This window comes from Sapajus apella, unplaced genomic scaffold (assembly GCF_009761245.1).
Source record: "Sapajus apella isolate SASKATOON/1434 unplaced genomic scaffold, GSC_monkey_1.0 scaffold72, whole genome shotgun sequence".
Taxonomy (NCBI): Eukaryota; Metazoa; Chordata; class Mammalia; order Primates; family Cebidae; genus Sapajus; species Sapajus apella.
The window spans coordinates 8,165,946-8,186,837 of record NW_022437012.1 but is presented as its reverse complement, the minus strand read 5'-3'; the positions used below and the strand labels follow the sequence as shown (position 1 = coordinate 8,186,837).

The window sequence follows — 20,892 nt, the reverse complement described above, 5'->3', positions numbered from 1 at the left end:
TGAGCTGTGTCTTTCAGAGGGAGGTTTCTCCTTCCCCTGCACATTCAAGCAGATATAGCTGTCACAAACCTTTGAAGCCCTAGCACGTTCTGTTCTGCTGCAGTCCTCAAGACCCCACAGGGAGACTTGCTCAGTCTCTGCCTCATTCTCCTCATTTTGCTCCATCTTTAACTCTTTCCAAGTGTGCTTGGGCTCCCCAAGTGTCCTGTGACTCGCTTGACCTTGCAGAGACATTTTCAGCCTTTTATCCTGAAGCTCTCTTAGCTGCCATGGCTTTCTGCTTAATCCCACCCTCAGCAATGCTATTCACTGTAGTTTTCCTTTCTACTTCCCAGCAACTCTGCTCACAAACAAAATGTTCACGCTTAGCACTAGATATTTCTAATGTGGCCTCCAGCATCACTGTTCTGTTCAGCTTCCATGTCTTCTCCTCACCATGGTTACTCTCCTATTATGATCTTTTCCCATGCTCTAACTCAGCTCTTTATTTTAGGAGCACCCCCAAGACTGTACGCCCAAGTGTTCACATTTGGAAAAATGAGAAGCTTCTTTGATGCCATTTCATCTCTTTCTTCTTGTCTACATAAAATACACATTTTCTAAATAATCAATAGCACATTTAATATTATTTGACATATAATGATCTCATTCCATTGGAAGGCCAAGTTATGAGTTACCCTAGATGATACCAGCACATATTCTTGATAGCGTCTTTTGAATTTTTATCAATTGGCCTTATGTCAACACAATTGTTGCATCTTCTGATCAAATTTTCTATCAAATCTTGATTACACTTCCTGAACACCAAAGAAAGACCAAAACTATAAAATATTCAAACTTAAAATGCAGGATCAGAGGTGCTAAACTTGCTCCCGAGCCTTGACATCTTTCATACAGCTTCCCTAGCTTTTCAGAAATCAAAATAATGCACCCTAAACAGAAATGATCCTGAAACAACCATGCGGAAGTTTCAGTTATCGTTTTGCCCCTTATTAACTAAGCAAACCTTTGCTTCAGTTTCTGTATCTGTAAACTGGATATGCTAATTTTTGCCTTCAGAGCATGATGGTTGAGAGAATGAAAGGAGGTGAAGCTCTCAGCAGCATAGTTTAAATGTAAAGCGTGCCCAAAGTGCAGGAGACTCCTTTATACCAGCCTCCAGGGCTCTGCTAGCTACTGAAGTCACAGGCATTTGCCAGCCAGTTAACTATTTACAGGAGAATTGCTTGAACCCGGGAGGTGGAGGTTGCAGCGAGCCGAGATTGTGCCACTGCACTCCAGCCTGGGGGACAGAGTGAGATTCGGTCTCAAAAGTTCCTGTTAGAACTCTTGTGGAAACACTGTCTTGTGTGGTTAAGCAGATATTTGAAGGTTTTTTTCCCTATGCCATTTGTCTTATATACCTTTAAGGAAAAAAATGCTACCTTTGTAACATTGTTGCTTTAAAAGCCCACAGACCAGAACCTCTTCTCATTAGGTCTGTTACAGAGAGTGAATACAGGTAGGAAGCACCAAAGGGCCTGGGGATATGGCTTGATAGTGTGTTGATGGTAAATGTGGAAAAAGAGTTTTAAAAGGACAGTCTTTTTCAACTCAAGATTTTATTTTAGGAAGTGAGATTCGGTTGGGTGCAGTGGCTCACACCTGTAATCTCAGCGCTTTGGGAGGCCAAGGCAGGTGGTTGACTTGAGCCCAGGAGTTCGAGACCAGCCTGGGCAACATGACAAAACCCTCTCTCTACAAAAAATACAAAAATTAGCCAAGCATGGTGGCTTGCATGTGTAGTTCCAGCTACTCGGGAGGCTGACATGGGAGGATGGCTTGAGTCTTGGAGGTGGAGGTTGCAATGAGCAGAAATATAGTACTACTACACTCCAGCTGGGCAACAGAGCAAGACACTATCTCCAAAATAAGAAATAAAATGAGATTGAAGAAGAAAAATTATATCAAACCAAATAGGTTTTAAGATACATCAGACTATGTATTTATTTTAAATAATAGCTATAAAACTTCATTAGAAAGGAAGTGCTGACAAAGTCTCTTGACTTGGGCCAGGCACAGGGCCTCACACCTGTAATCCCAGCAGTTTGGGAGGCCGAGGCAGGTGGATCACCTGAGGCCAGGAGTTTGAGACCATCCTGACCAATATGGTGAAACCCCGTTTCTACTAAAAGTACAAAAATTAGCTGGATGTGGTGACATGTGACTATAGTCCCAGCTACTTGGAAGGCTGAGACAGGAGAATTGCTTAAACCCAGGAGGCGGAGGTTGCAGTGAGCTAAGATTGTGCCACTGCACTCCAGCTTGGGGGACAGAGCAAGACTCCATCTCAACAAACAAGCAAACAAACCAGAGTCTCCTGACTTGGTTATAAATGGTTCACTAGAGTTTATAAGGGAGTAATAATTGAATTAGAAAAAATATATAAATACTAAAGGAGAGAACTGGAAGATAAAAATATCCTAGCAGCATAATGGAATTTTTCTTCTAAACAGGGAGAGAAGGATAAGGTTGTAGTTGCTGTAGAGCAGCAGACAGAGCTCTGGACTTGGTGTTAGAAGACCTGGCTTTGAATTCTGGCTTCTGTGTATGTGCTCCTGTCCCTGAGAGATATATATGTTCTCTGTGCACTTGTTTTATCTGAAAAATGGAAATGATTGCTCCATTTATGGACAAAGTGTTGCTGTAAACTCCAATGAAGTAACGACTAAGGAACGTAGCAGACGTTTCCACTCCAGGAGCAAAACCTGATGAAGGCGGTTGTAGTACTCTTCCCTGCCAGTGATTGGTTCAGAAAATTCAGCCCTGGGCAAGTCAGTGAGTGGCATTTTCCAAGTGACATGGATAGGTGTGGGAATGAGTTTATGACCTTATTTGGCTAATTTTCAGGGGACAGGCATAGAGGTATAGACAGAGTCACACAGAGAGTCAGCTTCTCTCTCCCTTAGACTTGGAGTGTGTGGTTGACTAGTATGGAGCTACTAAAGCCTCCTGCTAACAGCTTGAAGAGAAAACTGATGGATAGGAAGGGCACAGCAAAGAGAACTTGAGGCAAACAAAGGCAGAGGCCCTTGATTTAAGGCAGCCCTGAAGCTTACTCTAATTCTGCACTGTGAATTAATACTGTTCTTTTCCATTTAACATGCTACTTTCCACCAAGAACATTCTTACTGATTCAGAATGCTTGGTAAACTAAAATCAGAAAGGTACTGTAATCATGTCACAATCAAGACTGAAGCTTTGAGGTTTGCACGGGCCTCAGTCCAAATCCTGGCTTCCCTACGTATAGTTATAAACTTATGGGCAAGTTATTGACCTCCTTAAACTTCAGTTTCCTCATAGGTAAAGTGTGCCCAGTACACACTGCATAATGACATAATACAACTGAAGCACTTGCCCAGTAGTAAATAATCAGCAAATATTGTTATGCTGCAGCAAGGTGAGGTTTAATGAAGGTCAAATGCATTTGCATAGAGCATATGTAAGCTACCTGTAAGGTCCTGAATCAGGGGCTCTGCTCCTTAGGGGCCCTCTCTGAAGAGGGGAGTCTGGGGCACACAGTTATGGAAACCAGGGATTTTGGCCTCTTTCCAAGCTAAAGAAGTACTGGGGTGCTGAATCCCTTGCATTCTTTCTGATAACAGGCATCCCAACCCTACTGGGAAGAGATTGATGAATACAAAGATCCTGAGCTTTGGAGTCAGGCTGGTACTTCTTCAAGTGACCATTTCACTTCCCAGAGCTTTGCTTTCCTCCCCTGTAAAGTGAGGATAATAATAGCTATTTCCCAAGATTATTGAAAAGATAAAGGAGTTCACAAAGCCCTTTGTGGGCTGCCTAGATCTGGGATTAAAGAACAGCCTCAGTCTTGTTCCCTGGTGACTCTTGGAGACCCAACACCACTTTCAGATGCTCCTAATGATTATTCAAGCGTGCACCCTGGGGAAAGCACAGTTCCTCTGCTCAGCTGTGTTCAGTTAGATTTCGGTATTTTTTTTTTTTAATTGGCAGGCTGGGTATAAAATGTTTAAAAGCAAATACATGCAGATATAATTTAGATACAACAAAACTCATCCTTTTGAAGTGTATAGTTCAATATGTTTTTGTAAATGTGTACAGTTGTATAATCACTGTTATAGTCAAGATTTACAACGCTCTCATCACCCTAGTATAGTCCTTCATGCCTCGTGCACCCAACCCTCTCCTACTTATAGCTGTGGGGAACCACTGCTCTGCTTTCTATAACTGTAGTCTTGCCTTTGCTAGAATTTCATGTAAATGGAATCAATTATAAAATATATACTATATGCTTTTAATGAGCATAATGCTTTTGAGTCATCCATCTTGTCTCAGTGGTTTTTTAGTTTATGTTTTTATTGCTCATTAGTATTGTGTTGTATGAATGTACCACAATTTGTTTATCCACTGGCTGATAGATAATTTGATTGTTTCCAGTTGGGGCTATTATGTGTAAAGCTGCTATAAACATTTGTGTTTAAGTCTTTGGGGGGACATATAACAGTAACAGTGCTATTGCAGTGTTGTATGTTGTTTGCTTTTTAATTTTCTTAATTGTGTCTTTGAAGACAGAGTTTATGATTTTGAATAAATCTAATTTATCGTGTTTTTTTTTATGGATCATGTTTTCTAAGCTCTATTAAATTGTTGCCAAATCCAAGGCCACAGAGATACTTTGATATTTTCTTCTAGATGTTTTGTGGTATTAGATCTTGTGTTTGGGTTTATGTGTTAATTTTTACATACAGTGTGAGGAAAGGGGTGAGGTTTATTTTTCTTTGGATGAATATTTAGTGTTTCAGTACCTTTTGTCAAAACGTTACCTTTCTTCCATTAAATTACGTTGCCATCTTTGTCAGAAATCAATTGAAAATAAATGTGTCAGTCTGTTTCTGGAACGTCTGTTCTGTTCCACTGACCTATATGCAAATCCTTACCCAATACCACATTCTCCTAATTAATGTAGCCTTATGAAGAATTTAGGTAGTGTCTGACCTCTGACCTCATTTTACTTTATGATGAAAATGTTTCTATTTTCACATAATTTTAGAATCAATGCGTCAATGTCTATTTTTTAAAAGCCTGATAGCATTTTGATTAAGATGACTTTGAGTCTATAGATCAATTTGAAGAGAATTGACATCTGATCCACATTGGGTCTTCTAATCCATGAATATGGCAAATCTTCCCATTTATGTCAATATTCTTCAGTTGATCTCGGCAACATTTTGTATTTCTTAGTGTACAAGTTTTCACCATTTTGTAAGATGTGCTTTTTTCATATTTTGATTCTGTTAGAAATAGTATTGTTTAATTACCAATTATTTATAATACATACTAATATAATTGATTTTGCTATATTAATCATATATCATGTAACCTTGCTAAACTCACTTATTAGTTCTCGTAATGTTTTGGGAGGTTCCTTAAGGTATTCTACGTATACAGTGCTATTGTCTTCAAAGAAAGACAGCTATACTTTTTTCCTTCTAATCTCTATGCCTTTTGTTTATTTTCCTTGCTTTGTTGCATTGGCTACAACCGCCACTATAATGTTAAATAGAAATGATAAGAGCAAACATTCTTAACATGTTCTCAATCTTAGTGGGGAAACATTCAGTCTGTTCTTTTACGTGTGGTGTTATGTGTAGATTTTCTGTAGATGCCCTTTTACACTTTTACAGATTGAGAAAGTTCTATTCCTAGTCTCTTTTTTTTGTCTGTCGTGAAAGGATGTTGAATTTTCTTAAATGATTTTTTTCTATGTCTTTTGAGATAATCATATGGTTTTTCTTTTAATATTGATTTATTTTTAAATGCTAAACAAATTTTATGTTTCTTGGATGAATGCCACTTGGCGAGTAATTAGCTTAATTATGCCAAAATGCTTAATAATTAGCAAATTAATTATTAAGCGTTTTTGTAACCATTTTCTTGAGGTATATTGATCTGTATTTTTCTCTATGTGTGATGTCTTTGGGTTAGATATCCAGGTAATATGGGCATTATAAAATGATATGGAAAGTTTGCTCTTCTCCTGTTTTTTAAAGGAGTTTATAAATAAATGATGATTTTTTTTTCATCCTTGTAAGAGCTTTGTAGTATTCAATAGTGAAGACATCTAGGCCTATAATATTTTGTGAAAATATTTTTAACTTCAAATTCACTTGCCTTAGTGGACATAAGACTATTTGGTTTATCTTTTTTCTTGAGTGAGTTCTGGCAGTTGGATTTCTCAATGAATATTTCCATTTTATCTGAATTGTAAAATGTGTTGGCTTAAGTTTGTCCATACGTACATATTATCTGTTATTCACTGGAAAATCTGTAGTGATGCCTCTTTATTCACTCATCGTGTTGAGAATTTATGGCTTCTCTCCTTTAGTCAGTGTTTAGTCAATCTGGTTGGAGGTTTGTCAGTTGAATCACTCATGTCAAATAACAAGCTCTTTTCTTCATTGATTTTTAAATTGTTTTACTTTTTAAAAATTTTCTTAATTTTGGCTTTCATTTTTATGTCTTCTGCTTAATTGTGTTTAATACGTTCTTATTTTTCTAGTTTCTTAAAATGAAGTCTTAGAGCACTTATTTTGGGCCTATTTTATCTGTCCTATAAATTTTCCTTAAGGCACTGCTTTAGCAGCATTCCACTATATTTATATTCATTTCAAAATATTGTCTTATTTTCTGTTTAATACACAGGAAATTTAGTAGTATACTGTATAATTTGTAAATGTTTGGAAATTTTTCCAGACATCTTGCTTCTATTGATGTCTGGTTTAATTCTCTGATGGTCAGAGAACATATTTTCCATGGCCTCAATGATTTTACATTTTCTAAGGCTTGTGTTACGATGAAGGATATAGTCTATCTTAATCAATGTGCACCTAAAAAGAATATGTCTTCTGCTCTTGATGGGTAGAGTGTGCTGCAAAATTCACATTGGTCAAAGTTGTTAAATTATATTGTTCAGATCTTCTATGCCTTTTGATAGTCTCTCTACTTGTTCTATTAATTACTAAGAGAATTTTAATTTTAATTGTGGATTTGACACTTTCTTCAAGTGCTGTCAGTTTTTTGCTTCATAATTTGGGAGTTCTGTTATTATAGATATACATATTTAGGATCATAATGTCTTGATAAATTTACCTTGTTAAAACTATAACATGTTTCTCCTGATCCCTGGTAATATTTTCTTTCTAACGTTTATATTTTTTGATATTAGCATAGTGACTACAGTTTTCTTTTTATTAGGGTTTTCATGCTGTATCTTTATCTGTCCCACTTTGCACATATCTATTTTTAATATTTAAAATGAATGCCTTATCTACCTATTTATAAATATATAAATAGGTATATTTTATATACCAATTTTTCTTTTATCCAGTCTGACAGTCTCAGCCTATTCATTGGAGTGTTTAAGCTATTTACATTTTATATAATTATCTAAATGTTTGGGTTAAAATCTACCATATAATTATTTATTTTCTGATTATCTCATCTTTCTTTATATTTTCTTCTTTTTCTGCCTTTTTGAATTGATTTTTTTAAATGATCCACATTATTTCCACTTGTAACATATTAGCTATACCTCTTTGTTTTGCTGTTTTAGTGAGTGGCTTAACATTTAAATGTAACTTTATTACATTGTTACTTTATTATAATCTGTTTTACATAATGTGTTACAGATTATTTTCATATAACTGCTCCTATTTTTTGTGATGTTATATATTTTACTTCCATATATGTTAGAAACCTCACAATAAACAAAATATATAGCGATCATATTGTTGTACCCGAGCGAGTTTAAACAGAAGCACCATGCTCTGAGTTTGTTGAGAGTCCAGTTTTTATGACCGGCATCCAAGAGTGAGCAAGAGCTCAAACCCCTCGGCCCAGAACAAAGGGTGATCAACATTTTTATACCAGTTTAGGGTCGGGGGCAGTAAGCAGATTATTACAGAAGCAGAAGGAGCAGGTTAGGGGAAGGTGGGCAGTGGGGGTGCCTAACAACAAAATTCTATTTAAAGTTGTTTTGCACTCAGGATGTGGGGTAGGCAGTTACACAGTTGCAGGTACAGGATGTATGGGCCAGTGGGCCCTGTTTCTCAGAAAATTGGTTACAAAGATGCCAGGTGTCTCAGACCACAGGCTCTCGGAACAGAATGCCCTACATAGCTCAGAGTGGGCAAAATGGAATTGGCAGGATTGTTCAAAATGTATTCATCACAGCCAAGCTAGGGTGTTTCAATATTTACTATTTCTAGTGTTCTCCTTTCTTTATATACATCTGCCCTGCAAATTTTAGCTGCCTTGATCCTCATACCTGTCCCCTTTAACACCTGTATTTACCTCCAGGCTATGTTTGTATTTCGTCTCTCTATGTTTCAGTCTAGAAACCATCTCCAGGCAGTTGACTGGAGTAATTTTTGGGCTTACTTCATTTGTTTTCCTTGATTCAGAGATCAAATTCTGTGCTTTTATCTTTCAATGTCTAAAAACTGTGTGTGTGTGCATGTGCATATTTCTATACCAGTTTAATTTTTCATGGATGGAAGCAAAAACCCATATATGTATTTTTACCCATATCTATATCCCCTGGTCTGTTGGATTTCATTACTTCTTTTATTATCTTCCTGTAGAGACAGCCATGGGATATTGGTGAGTGGAGGGTGGCCACTGAAATGGAAAGATAGACTCATCTCAACTTCAGCCTTCTCTTCACCAGCATTTCAACTACAGTCGCATAAATGAAAAATAAATGATCCTTGATATTCATTTAAAATAGATTACCTTATAGCAATTAAAATCCTTACAAGCAAGTAAAACATAGTAAAATGAATATCTTTTAAAAGCTTAAGGTTGTGAAGTCCTGAGCTTTCTTCTTTTTGCATATAATTGAAAAAGTAATTAATACTGATTAAATACAGAGACAAATGGAGAAACACATTTTGAACTTCAAATTCTTATCTTTCTGAAGCCTTTGATTAAATATCTGTAATTACAGTAATATAAACAGACTGAAATTATTTATACTCAGAGTAGATATCTAACTTCAAATTTTTAATTTAGAAAAGTTAGTGCAATAATGAATCAGGTGATCTGGCTCCAATGCTCCTGTAAATATCTTTAATAAAATTTTCATCAATTGCTAAATTGATAGGTCTTAATTTCCCCATGCTTCCCTGTTTTTATATGTTTCTTGACAAATAAAGCTGGTTTAAATCTCTTCCTGCAGCATTGTACCCCAATTTATTTTCTTTCCTCCCTTCCCTCATGTGTCTTATCAAGGCAGATGTTATCCAGGCAGGTGAAATTAAGAGTAGAGGCAGTTGTCCATATAATTCAACAAACTTTATGTGAAGTAGAAGAGATTTAAAGAGACAGAACCACCCATAGTAGCCACCTGTATCTATCAGATTCACCAAATAGTTGTTCAACTTTTCGCTTCATTTTGGCATGGCAGCTAGAGATGGAGTGAATCTATGGGAAAGAGTCGATTGTTGTACACAAGCAAAGATAATCTTTTAGGATTGATACGTCATACCTTCTGTAACAGAAAATCATGACTCACTAATTTGGGTATGTGATCTGAGAATGTAATGAGTCTGTGAACAAAGGAGAATCGGTAAAAAGCACGTGTTTAGGCTTAAAATGCCTTGCAGATGCACCAGCCCAAAGGTTGATTGAAAGAAGATACAAACAAATAGCTAAATTATAATTGAATTTGGGGAAAAAGGTTGAGCACAGAGTAATTTTGTTAGGGAATGGGCAAGGATAACAGTGGGAAAGGGGGAGAGATAAGTTGGCATTTCAATTAGGAAAATGGCAGTTAAGGATCAGGGCTGGAGCCATTGCGATTCTACATTTTGTGGTACTCTAGAATGTTTTGCTGATTAAAGTAAGTTTTTTTTTTTCTTGGTTAGAAAAATGTCAAACCAAGGAGGGCACGATTTGACATATGGATAGAAAAGTGGTTAAGTGATAATCATTGCTTTGTGAGGAGTTGGGAGAACTCCGTGTCCTACTCTCATAAACAAGGACTTTTGAGCTGGAAGTGATAACTCGTAAAACAAGACCTAGGAGTCTGGGATCCAACTGTGTTCCTAAGTCAGATGACCACGTCAAACAAATGCTGGCCATTAAACTGTAGGGATCACATTAGCCCACTTGTATATATCACAGTAAGTACTGTGTGCAAGTCTAGCCATTGTTTTTTAAGACAGGCACAGTAGCATAGCAAGACATGAAGCAGTTATGTGAAGACCTCAAGATTTTTTAGTCTAGAGTGACAACAGTATAGTGACAGTTATTAAAATTTGCAAAAATTCAACAAATATTTGGAAAATTGCATAACATATTCTGGAATACTAGACCAATAACCATTCCCAACACTTTAGAAAGGCCATTTCAGCATCAGTGACAAGAAGCAGCACATCGAGGAATTTTTTTTTCAGGGGTTATAACAACTGTATATAAAAATAAATTCAAGAAATATTTCTGTAAAGGCATGGTCTATGTGGGCATTTGGAATACATTTATGACCATTTCCAGTTTATATCCTTAAATTACATCCTACCACAGTTATTTGCATGATGCTACTGTTAGACAAAGAATATTGGAGTCACTGGATACCAACATAGCCTGAGGTGCCACTTCTTTTATATTGGTTGAAATAACTTCTTCATTTCTACTAAGGAATTTCATGGTCCATTTTTTTTTCCCATTTTTGATTGTTATATTAATTCCCCACATTTTAAAAATATTCATCCCCTATGCAACTCATTCCCATACCAAACTCCCAAAGTCTGGTCTTCCACTATCCAAAGACAGCACAAATGATTAGAAGACAAATTTATATTCTCCTGCTCATTTTTCAAATTTCAGGAAGCTGAAATCCAGTTTGAACTTAGAGGCTGAGTATTCTCATGAATTCCAAAGGCATCAGAGTGAATTTACCCTTCCAGAAGGTCATCTTCATACCACAGCCAAAAGTTACCCAGTGGTTGTGAATAAATAACCATTATAATCATTTTTTACTACTTTGAGAAAGCCGTGGGGTAAACTTAGAATGAATAACCGACATTTAATTGATGTGGCTTTGGCAACAGGCTTGTGTTTTTTTTTTAGCTTGTTTCAGCCGTTCAGATAAAGAGAAGGATGTGCAAATAAAGAGATCTGTTTTCCCATCTGTAGTTTAAGTTTCTGCTGCCAATACCACATGTAGCTTAAAGATGTTTAGGAACCTGGAGAGACCATCTACAAAGACGTATTTACATGACCACTTGCATTATAGGAATGCATGCCAATTAATAAGATATGAATATTAAACACCCACGCGTCACTCTTTCTGACTGAATTGTGTCGGAGCCTCATTGTATGTTTGGCTGAAACTTTCCTAGCTATGTGGAAGTTTTCAAAGTGAAAAAGATTGAGTTTCAAAGTTTTCTATTTTTGTAGGATTTATGAGTGAAGGTTGAAGAGGGGGAAAAGGTGATTACTGACATAATTTGTTTGAATCTGTAAGTGGGTAGGTTATTGCACAGAAGCAAATATGATGTTTTAGAATCCTTGTACTGTAGCTTACTGAATATGATGGCATACTAATCTGGGGCTATTACCTGAGAATGTCATAAGTCTGTAAACGAGGGAGCATCAGCCGACATCATTTGTGTAGGCTTTAAAAAAAGCCTTTTAAGGTGCTGCCTCCAACATAGATTCTTAAAAAAAAAAAAAAAAAAAAAAAGACTCTCTCTTTCCTTTACATGAGGCAGATTGCAGCTACCTCAAGTATATTGGTCCCTATTCACCAGTCATTCATTAATGCTTCTGATGAACTAACCCCCAAGAAAATGTTTGCCAAAATGCAACTCCTTGGGAAATAACCAGGGTAGTTGTTGAGTAAAATGTATGCAGATGCTGCAGTGTAACACTAGCTGCACAAATAACAATTTGGTTTGCCTTGGATTCCATGACAGTGTATGTGTTATTTACCTACAGAGCCCCTCACTTCTCCCTGGCAACAAGTTATGGAAACTTACTGAGTGTCTACTTTGTAATGAGCACTCTGCCAGGCATATTTAAAATGAGCTATGACTATTTAATTCAGAATAGTTCTAAAAAGCCCTTGTGGTCCCACAGCAAGCAGGTAGTTAAGCAGGTCTTTGAGCTCAGTCTTTCCAACTCTGGAGTGTATAGTCTTCTCACTTCATTTATCTGAATATTCAGAGTGACTTAGAAGTAAATTCAGGTTTTCTTAAACCTGTCCTATAATAATCTCTTTGGACAGATACATTAATAATACAAAGAGTTTTGAGTTTACAAATCCAAATCATTATAGATAGGTGAAATTGGATCTGTGAGAAAAGATGGAGACGCTTGAATCTGTAGAAGTAAAGGCTGAGAAACAAATTAGTGGCATTTCCCAAACACCCAAAATCATTGCTAATTCATATCCCACTCACTTGGTAATTTATATTAACTGAAATAGTGCTGGAAATCAACTTTTTTTCTTTGCAGCTATTTATGAAGATGATGTTGCTATGTGAACAAATATGGTATAAAACAAGTTTGGAAGAAGCATAGTTTATATAGTGTGGGTATTATTTGTCACCTCCAAATCTCATGTTGAATTGTGACCCCCAGTGTTGGAAATGGGGCCTGTTGGGGGGGTGTTTGGGTCATGAGAGTAGATCCCTTATAAATGGCTTGGTTTCCTCCCTGAAGTAATGAGTGAGATCTCGCTGTTTTGGTTCACCAGAGAGCTGTTGTTTAAAACAGCCTAGCATTCACCCCCTTCTCTCATCATGTATAACATGCCAGCCTTGCATCATGAGTATAAGCTTCCTGAGGCCTGACCAGAAGCTGAGCAGATGCCAGCATCATCCAGAATTATGAACCAAATACACCTTTTGGCTTTATAAATTACTCAGTCTTAGGTACCCATTTATTGGAATGCAAAATAGACAAAAGCAGTAGTCAAGCAAGTTAACAGAACTAAGGCAATAGCCAACCATGTTAACAGATTTGCTTTAAAAGAAGCAACTCACTGTTCTGGTTAAATGCACATAAGAAGTTCCTGAGTAATCTCATCCACTCACTACAAATGACCCCAGGAAAGTGACTCTGTAGTAAGAGCTTGGTTCTCACTACCAATGGATGCTGGTGTTAAACAGGATGGCAGCATTCCACTTAGCAACTAGAATCTCTCAGGATGTGCCGCACTAGCTTCCTAGACCTGGGACCCTCAGGCCCAGTGATGCTGTGCACTGGGGCAGGGACTAAGGAGGATCCTAGAACAGCCTTCTGTTGGCTTTCCTTTGCCTTGGTCATCTATTCTTGTCCCAAGGACTTTAAAGTACTAAGAAATCCATCACTGAAATATTCAGGATTCGGAATGATGTTATCTCTGTGGCCTTCTGAATTAATGAAGTCTGGCTTCATGTGAAAAATAGCTACAGAAAGGGAAGTGAGCTGTTTGCTTTGGTTGCTAAAGTCAGAGCACAAAGAAGCAGATTGAGATTTCACAAGAAGAGGTGCACATCCATTAACGATAAGGAAGACTATTCTAAAAGTTTGTTGTTTTTTCATTTACCTGTTCATTCATTCCACATCAGTGAAGGCTGACTATGTGTTAGGTGTGATGCTGAGCACTGGTGATAGAGTCAGAAACCTGGGGACTATAATTACCATACTGTAGAATAAGAGCAATCATGGAGCAGGAGCCACTTATGTGGGAGAACTGACGAGATGAATCAAATCCAACTATGCCTGCAGGATGCTTATGGTCTAATAACATTTATTTTGAGAACTGCTGCCATTTTCTGAATCATAACAGTGTGCCCATTTTAAGCATTGTGCCAGGCTTATCACATGCTTTGTTTCTAGTCCTCAAAGCACCCCTATAATGAAGATAGTGGGATATAATTCGCAGATGAAGATACTAAGGCCAGATGCTGAGGCAGCTGGGGATGGGGGGCAGCACGGTAACACTCATTCGTGAGATGTGTGGGGATTTTCTGTCACATATCCTAACTTGAAAATCCCCAGCGGAAATGTTTCTTCAAAATTCTCTGCCACCATCCCACACGGAACCACACCCATCTTGCCTGTTCATGTCCCTCTCAGACACAGTAACTTTCCTGTTTACTGAAGTCTGGTGCCAAACAACATTACTGCCCCAAGCAGTCTTAACATTCTTCCTCCAAAAGGAGAGCCTTATAGAAAGTCCTGTATTTGCTTCTAGGAAACTGAAAAGGTCTCCTCCTTGCATACCAAACATATGCAAGGCAATGTTCAAGGTGTCAGTAAAAAAGAATGGGGACTCCATTCTCTATAAGACTCCCTCCCATTCTGCTGATCACTGCTCTGAATGTGTGCCAGGTGTACTGAGAAGGGGCTTGTTCAGCCCTCAGTTGACCAGTTGTCTTGGGGACTGGTGTTTTCCTCTACCAACTGTGTATTTTCTTTGTATGAGACAACTTAAAAGGGAAGTAGTGCTTTAAGTCATTCCATGAGCTGCCTGGGACTTGATGGTGGTGGTGAAGTATGAGAATTTATTAATACCTTGAGAGACAGAGAGAAGGGAAATGGAACAATGGGAACAAGTGAGAGGGCTGACCAGAATCAGAGATGTAATTGGTGACCTTGCAGGAATGAAGGCTGTTTGTACATCCAACAACCCTACCCTTGAACTCATTAGCAAGGCCCTGTGGGCAAGTATACTCACAGCCAGAAATGTGAATTCACATTTGTTGAGAGCAATACTGCATCACCTCATTGAAGATGGGAGGCAGGCTCGCCCCTTTGAACTTAGTTCCTCCTACAACCATGTAATTATTTTGTGAGTTCTTAAAATTCTCTGAGAAAAAACCTGGCTTCAGAAGTACAGTATCGAACACTTGTAATTCAGGTTACAATACTTTTATGAATGGCAAAAAACGACTAGTGTCTTAAATAAACTACATAAAGATGGTGTCAGCATTTTCAATATAAGCTTCCATTTCCAAAGGTTATGCATTCCAAAGAAATTTTCTTGCGGGGGAAACTTGGCAAGTGTCTGAGCCCCTGACTGTCCACACCTCACTTCATAGTGAATGACTCCTTCACATTCAGTACATTTGGCATCTGTAATTTTTAGAAATTAAAAAAATGGCCTTAATAGTAAATGGTTTCTGAGCTTAATGTTAGGGCATGCAATTCTCAGAGAATCAGAGAACTCAAGAATTCTAAAAGTCCTGTGTTATAGACTCTGGTATAATAATATTGGGTGTTGAAAGAAAAGCAAAGAAATTTAAGGGGACTGATGCTAGAAAATGTTGTCCTCAGAAAGGCACCAGACTTTGACCACCTTCAACATTTTTTCTACCCCCAAATTCCTCCTCTGCCTTATTTCCTGCAACTGCCCCATGACTTTGTGTTATAGGTTAGACAAACATACATGGGCTTCGTATATGGCACCTATTGCCAAACTGAAAAGGCAGCCAAGATTCTCACTTTGCTTTTTCAGTCTTCATTTGTGAGGACTGGATTAAGTGTGCCTTAAAATACGTAGAAGAGAGAGACAAAGCCAGAAAAACATTGCCCTTGGAAGAGTGCCTGTCTTCCAAGCTGGAGGTGTATTAGGGCATTCTTACATTGCTATAAATAAATACCTGAGGCTATGTAATTTATAAGAAAAGAGTTTTAACTGCTTCATGTTTCTGCAGTCTGTGTAGGAAGCATGGTGCTGGCATCAGCTGCTGGTGAGGGCCTCAGGAAGCTTCCAATTATGGTGGAAGGTGAAGGAGTAGCAGGTGTCTTAAATGGCAAGAGCAGGAGCAAGAGAGAAGGTGGAAGGTGCCACATACTTTTAAACAACCAGATTTTACGTGAACTCACTCACCACTAAGGGGATGGCACTAAATCATACATGAGGGATATACCCCCTTATACAAACACCTCCCAGCAGGCCCCAGCTCTAACAAAGGGGATTACATCTCAACATGAAATGTAGCAGGGACGCAGGTCCAAACCATATCAGGAGGCAAAGTAAACTCTAAGAAAACCCTGGCAAGAAGTCTAGGGATTCAACTCAAGAGGGCAGAAGGAAGAGTTACTAGGCAATTGGGATTCTCAGAACTATATAGGCATCCTGCATAGGGACAGACAACCAGTTAGATGCCAGGCATGTTTGGCAGTGGACTCCAGCCTCAGAATGGGGAGCCCAGGAACCAAGCTAGAATTCTGGGGCCAGCACCAATTTCAGAAGAGAAGCTGGGCACCTTGCCTAGAAGCCATGGGGCCATGCTGTGAGCCTTCTGCTCACGTGGCTGTCTCAATGGCTATGAACTGAGCAGAGCCCACTGTGGGGTTTACTTGTGCTTCTGGGGGGAATCAGCATAGCTTGGTGGCTAAGAACATTGTCTTTGTAGTTAAACAAGCCTAGATTCAAGTCCAGGCTTTCATTTATAGCATCTGGCCTTGGACAAGTTGCTTAACCTCATTTAGCTGTGATTCCTCATTTCTAAATGGCAATAATAGTTCTTGCCTTATAGATATGTGAAGATGAAGAGATGACACAAAGAAAACAGAACCCGATAGCTATAATAAGCACCAAATTTTTGAGGACATGTCTTCTTGAAAGGAAAAGTGCCCCGAATGTCCTGCCTTGCTGAGCCCTCCTTGATTCAGGAATAGGCGGTCCTGAGGATGCTGGGGTAAATTATTAGGGCAGGCAGCCTGGGGCACATAGGGTCTGACACATCTTAGCCGCTACATCCCATGAATCCTTGATTCTCATTTTCAAAAACTGAGTCGGTTCTGATGAAGATCTACTTACTCTTGTAAGTCTGAAACATTTCAGACTTTCAGAATTGCCCCAGTTATAACACATGGACATGCTAAATCTGAAGAGTGTTTTATGTGTAGGCCAAAATTAAGAAAAGACACAGAAGTCTGAATAGCAGGGTCTTTTTTTTTTTTTTTACTTGTCTGGCAGTGCTTCCCCATGCAAACAGCTGATCCTTTCTCAAAAACACCATTCTATCAAAATGAAATCACCTTAATTGAGGAGAAAATGAAAAGAGAAGATCATGAATAATCTGTAAGGCTGGTTGAGAATAAAGCTGACCAGGTGGAGGCCCTGAAGTGAATGGGGCTAAAACTTAGCCCTTTTAATCCCGGGAAGGAAAAGCACCTCTCATAGTGTGTCTGTATGATTCAGGAATCCTGGAGTCCATGACCCAACTCTGAGATCCCAGGGCATATAAGATGGCTAAATGATACCATAGTGGAGAAAAAAGGGTATCTGTGTCTTCCTACTAAATTCCCCTGTGAAGACTGAAGCCTCTTAAGTAGGGACTTCATCTTTCTAGTACTTCCAAAACCAAACACCAAACTCCCTTGAGCCTAGGAAAGCCAACTCTATACACATCCCCATCCCTTTATTTTTGCCTTAATATCAGGAAATTCCCAGCGAAGGGGGTTTTGAGGAGGACGGTAGGGGAATAGGCAAATTCCGAAGCTTGGATAGTAATTGCTGAGCATGAAGTGAGATTGTATATAAAAGATCCTTAAGGATAAGCTATTCAGCTATCAGACGTCTACTAATGTGTAATAATTATCCTAAGCATTTTGTATATGTTGCCATTCATTACTCATTTACTTGGCTGTCTCACAGTGTGCTTAAGTGTCATTGTAAAATTCTAAGGATTCAATGGTGAACATATTTTAATCCTCACAGCAATCTTAAAAGGAACCTGAGACCTCGAGAGGCTAAGGCTCTTGCACAGGGGTTCTGACAATTAGTCATTGGTGGAGATCACTCCACAAGCTCCACAAGCCTCTGTTCCTAAAGCACCAAAGAAGTTGTAGCTATTGAGCTTTTTATTTATTTATTTATTTATTTATTTTTGAGACAGAGTCTCATTCTGTCACCAGGTGCCAGGCTGAAGTGCAGTGGCGCGATCTCAGCTCACTGCAACCTCCGCCTCCCGGGTTCAAGCAATGCTCCTGACTCAGGCTCCCAAGTAGCTGGGACTACAGGTGTGTGCCACCATGCCCAGCTAATTTTTGTATTTTTTAGTAGAGATGGGGTTTCACCATGTTGGCCAGGATGGTCTTGATCTCTTGACCTCATAATCTGCCTGCCTCGGCCTCCCATAGTGCTGGGATTACAGGAGTGAGCTATTGAGCTTTTAATACAAATGTTATGTCATAATCTGTTATACTCCCCACCATGCCTAATACAGGGCTAAATTGTTTGTCTTACCCAGTACTAGACTTATAAGATGCTTCTAAGATGAAACTTAGGAAGTCTAATTCCAAGATTATCGTATGAACAGGACACTTTCTGGATGACATCCAGATCTTGGAAGTTGCCTCATTGATTTGGATAAACCATACCACCATTCCAGAAATTAAATACATAGTAATTTTTTCAAATACCATACTTTTCTCTGTATATAAAACTTTTTGAAGATGACACACAATTAACAGAATATGCCACATACATGGTGAGATTACCTCAATTTGTTCTAGAGAATAGTGGAATCCCTGGGACTTCAAAAAAACCCAAAGGGTTACTGATGAGTTTTGTCACTGAATAAAGTGAGAGTGAAAGAAAGTGGCTCACAGCCTTCTCACAAGACTTCAAGGACCAACTGGGTCGAATGAAGCCCACATGATAAGTGATGTTATGATGGGAAAGGTACTCTTTGGGATGACCCTTCTGGCATATGAATTTGACTGTCCCCACAGTCAAATTAAGAGGCCAGAGATTTAGTCAACTGTTGAATGGGTGATCATTCATGCAAGAGAGACACAATTACCGTTGTTAGGACATCACTTCAATTTATGTGTGCTCATTATTCATTATTTCAGTTAATAAATTTCAACTAATTGGTTGAAGTCATATCATTCCCAGATTGTAACAAGGGTGACCACAATTTGGTCTCTAATGACTGTTCCTCTTCTATTCTAACTCTAAAGACCTATCCAGGATATATGCACAAGTAACAACTGCTACTCATAACAGGCTGGTCTTCTTATCTCTTAATATATGAGGGGATGTTTTCATGTTCAAAAAGTCCATTTCATGCGCCTCACTGGAAATTTACTACACCGCTAATACTGTTTCCAAATGCTTATCGTTTTTCTTTTTCTTAAATTCGCCCTTTAAGGTGTCACCTTTCGCCCAGATCGTACCCCAATTTCCATGATTCTTTTATCCTTTTATACGAGCCTTCTCTAACCCTTTCTCTCTCTGTCATTCTATCTCAGAATCCAACTGCCAGATGAGAACATTGGACAGTGGGATTGGAACCTTCCCACTCCCAGACTCGGGAAATCGCTCGACAGGAAGGTACCTATGCCAGCCAGACTCCCCAGAGGACACTGAGCCTCTCCTGCCTCTCCAGTCAGCCTTTTCTGCAGCTTCTTCCATGAGAGCCCAAACACTTGAACGTGAAGTGCCTTCCTCCACAGACAGCCAGCGCCCTGCAGATAGTGCCATTGTTCATTCGGCATCTGACCCCATCATGACTGCCAGAGGGATGCGACCTCTTCAAAGCTGCCTTCCCAAACCAGCTTCCTCAGGTAAAATGCCAGTTTCCCACCCTTAATAAGACACTTGCTGACAAAAAAAGGGAAAAATTTTCAACAGGAGAGGAGTAAGTCAGTGGTCTCCCTGATAAAAACGTAGATATGTGAAAATTCCCGGATGTCCTTTACCAAAAAGCACAACAATGTATATAAGACAATATTTACTCATAGTATTATGTTAAGCAGTATACACACATATAAGGAAACAGACATGTAAGTACTGGTATATGGATATATGAACTGATTAAGAAAAAAACCCGTGCAACATATACTTGTGAGGTTTCATTTTATAAAACTTAACTCTGGGCTGGGCGTGGTGGCTCACTCCTGTAATCCCAGCACTTTGGGAGGCCGAGGAGGGCAGATCACAAGGTCAGGAGATTGAGATCATCCTGGCCAAGATGGTGAAACCCCATGTCTACTAAAATACAAAAATTAGCTGGGTATGCAGCGCATGCCTGTAATTCCAGCTACTTGGGAGGCTGAGGCAAGAGAATCTCTTGATCCAGGGAGGAGGAGGTTGCAGTGAGCCGAGATCGTGCCACTGCACTCCAGCCTGGGTGACAGAGCTAGACTCCATCTAAAAAAAAAAAAACCTTAGACCAATTTAGGCCCAAGATATAAATTTAACTACAATATTGTTTGCCTTCTAACCAGAAACTTACATGTTCTGATGTATTCCTATGCTGTTAAAATATATTTATATTTTGAACTATAAAAGACATAGTTTGATAAATCAGCAGTAGATTGTGGACTAATTGCAATGGAATAGAGTGAGCCTTCCCCTTGAGAGGTACTATCCTTTGTCACTCAATTGAAACAAGCTTTCATGATTAAAGACAGGGCTAGGCTAAGGATCACTGTTTTTTCATTGTTCCCCCACGATTAAAAATATTTATTGCATATGTACTATGCAGCCATAAAAAACGATGAGTTTATGTCCTTTGTAGGGACATGGATGAATCTAGAAGCATCATTCTCAGCAAACTGAAACAGGAACAGGAAATCAAACACCGCGTGTTCTCCCTCATAGGCGGGTGTTGAACAATGAGAACACATGGACACAGGGAGGGGAGCATCACACACTGGGGTCGGTTGGCAGGGGTAGGGGAGGGACAGTGGGGGGTGGAGAGGTTGGGGAGGGATAACATGGGGAGAAATGCCAGATATAGGTGACAGGGGGATGGAGGCAGCAAACCACATTGCCATGTATGTACCTATGCAACAATCCTGCATGATCTGCACATGTACCCCAGAACCTAAAGTACAAAAAAAAAATTATTGCAGCCCATG

General features: G+C 38.9%; 1 protein-coding gene across 8 annotated transcripts in view; it reads left to right on the top strand.

Annotated features, from left to right (window-relative positions):
• The window catches only part of NCKAP5 (NCK associated protein 5), a 976,754-nt gene that overhangs the window by 896,579 nt on the left and 59,283 nt on the right, over positions 1–20,892 (top strand). For 7 of the 8 annotated variants that reach the window (XM_032250728.1, XM_032250729.1, XM_032250731.1 and 4 more), the window contains one exon: positions 19,279–19,593. In XM_032250728.1, coding sequence (XP_032106619.1) covers positions 19,279–19,593 — 315 coding nt within the window. Of the gene's footprint in view, positions 1–8,660; positions 9,249–19,278; positions 19,594–20,892 lie in introns of those variants that run through there. The other variant, XM_032250735.1, reaches the window with a different exon arrangement.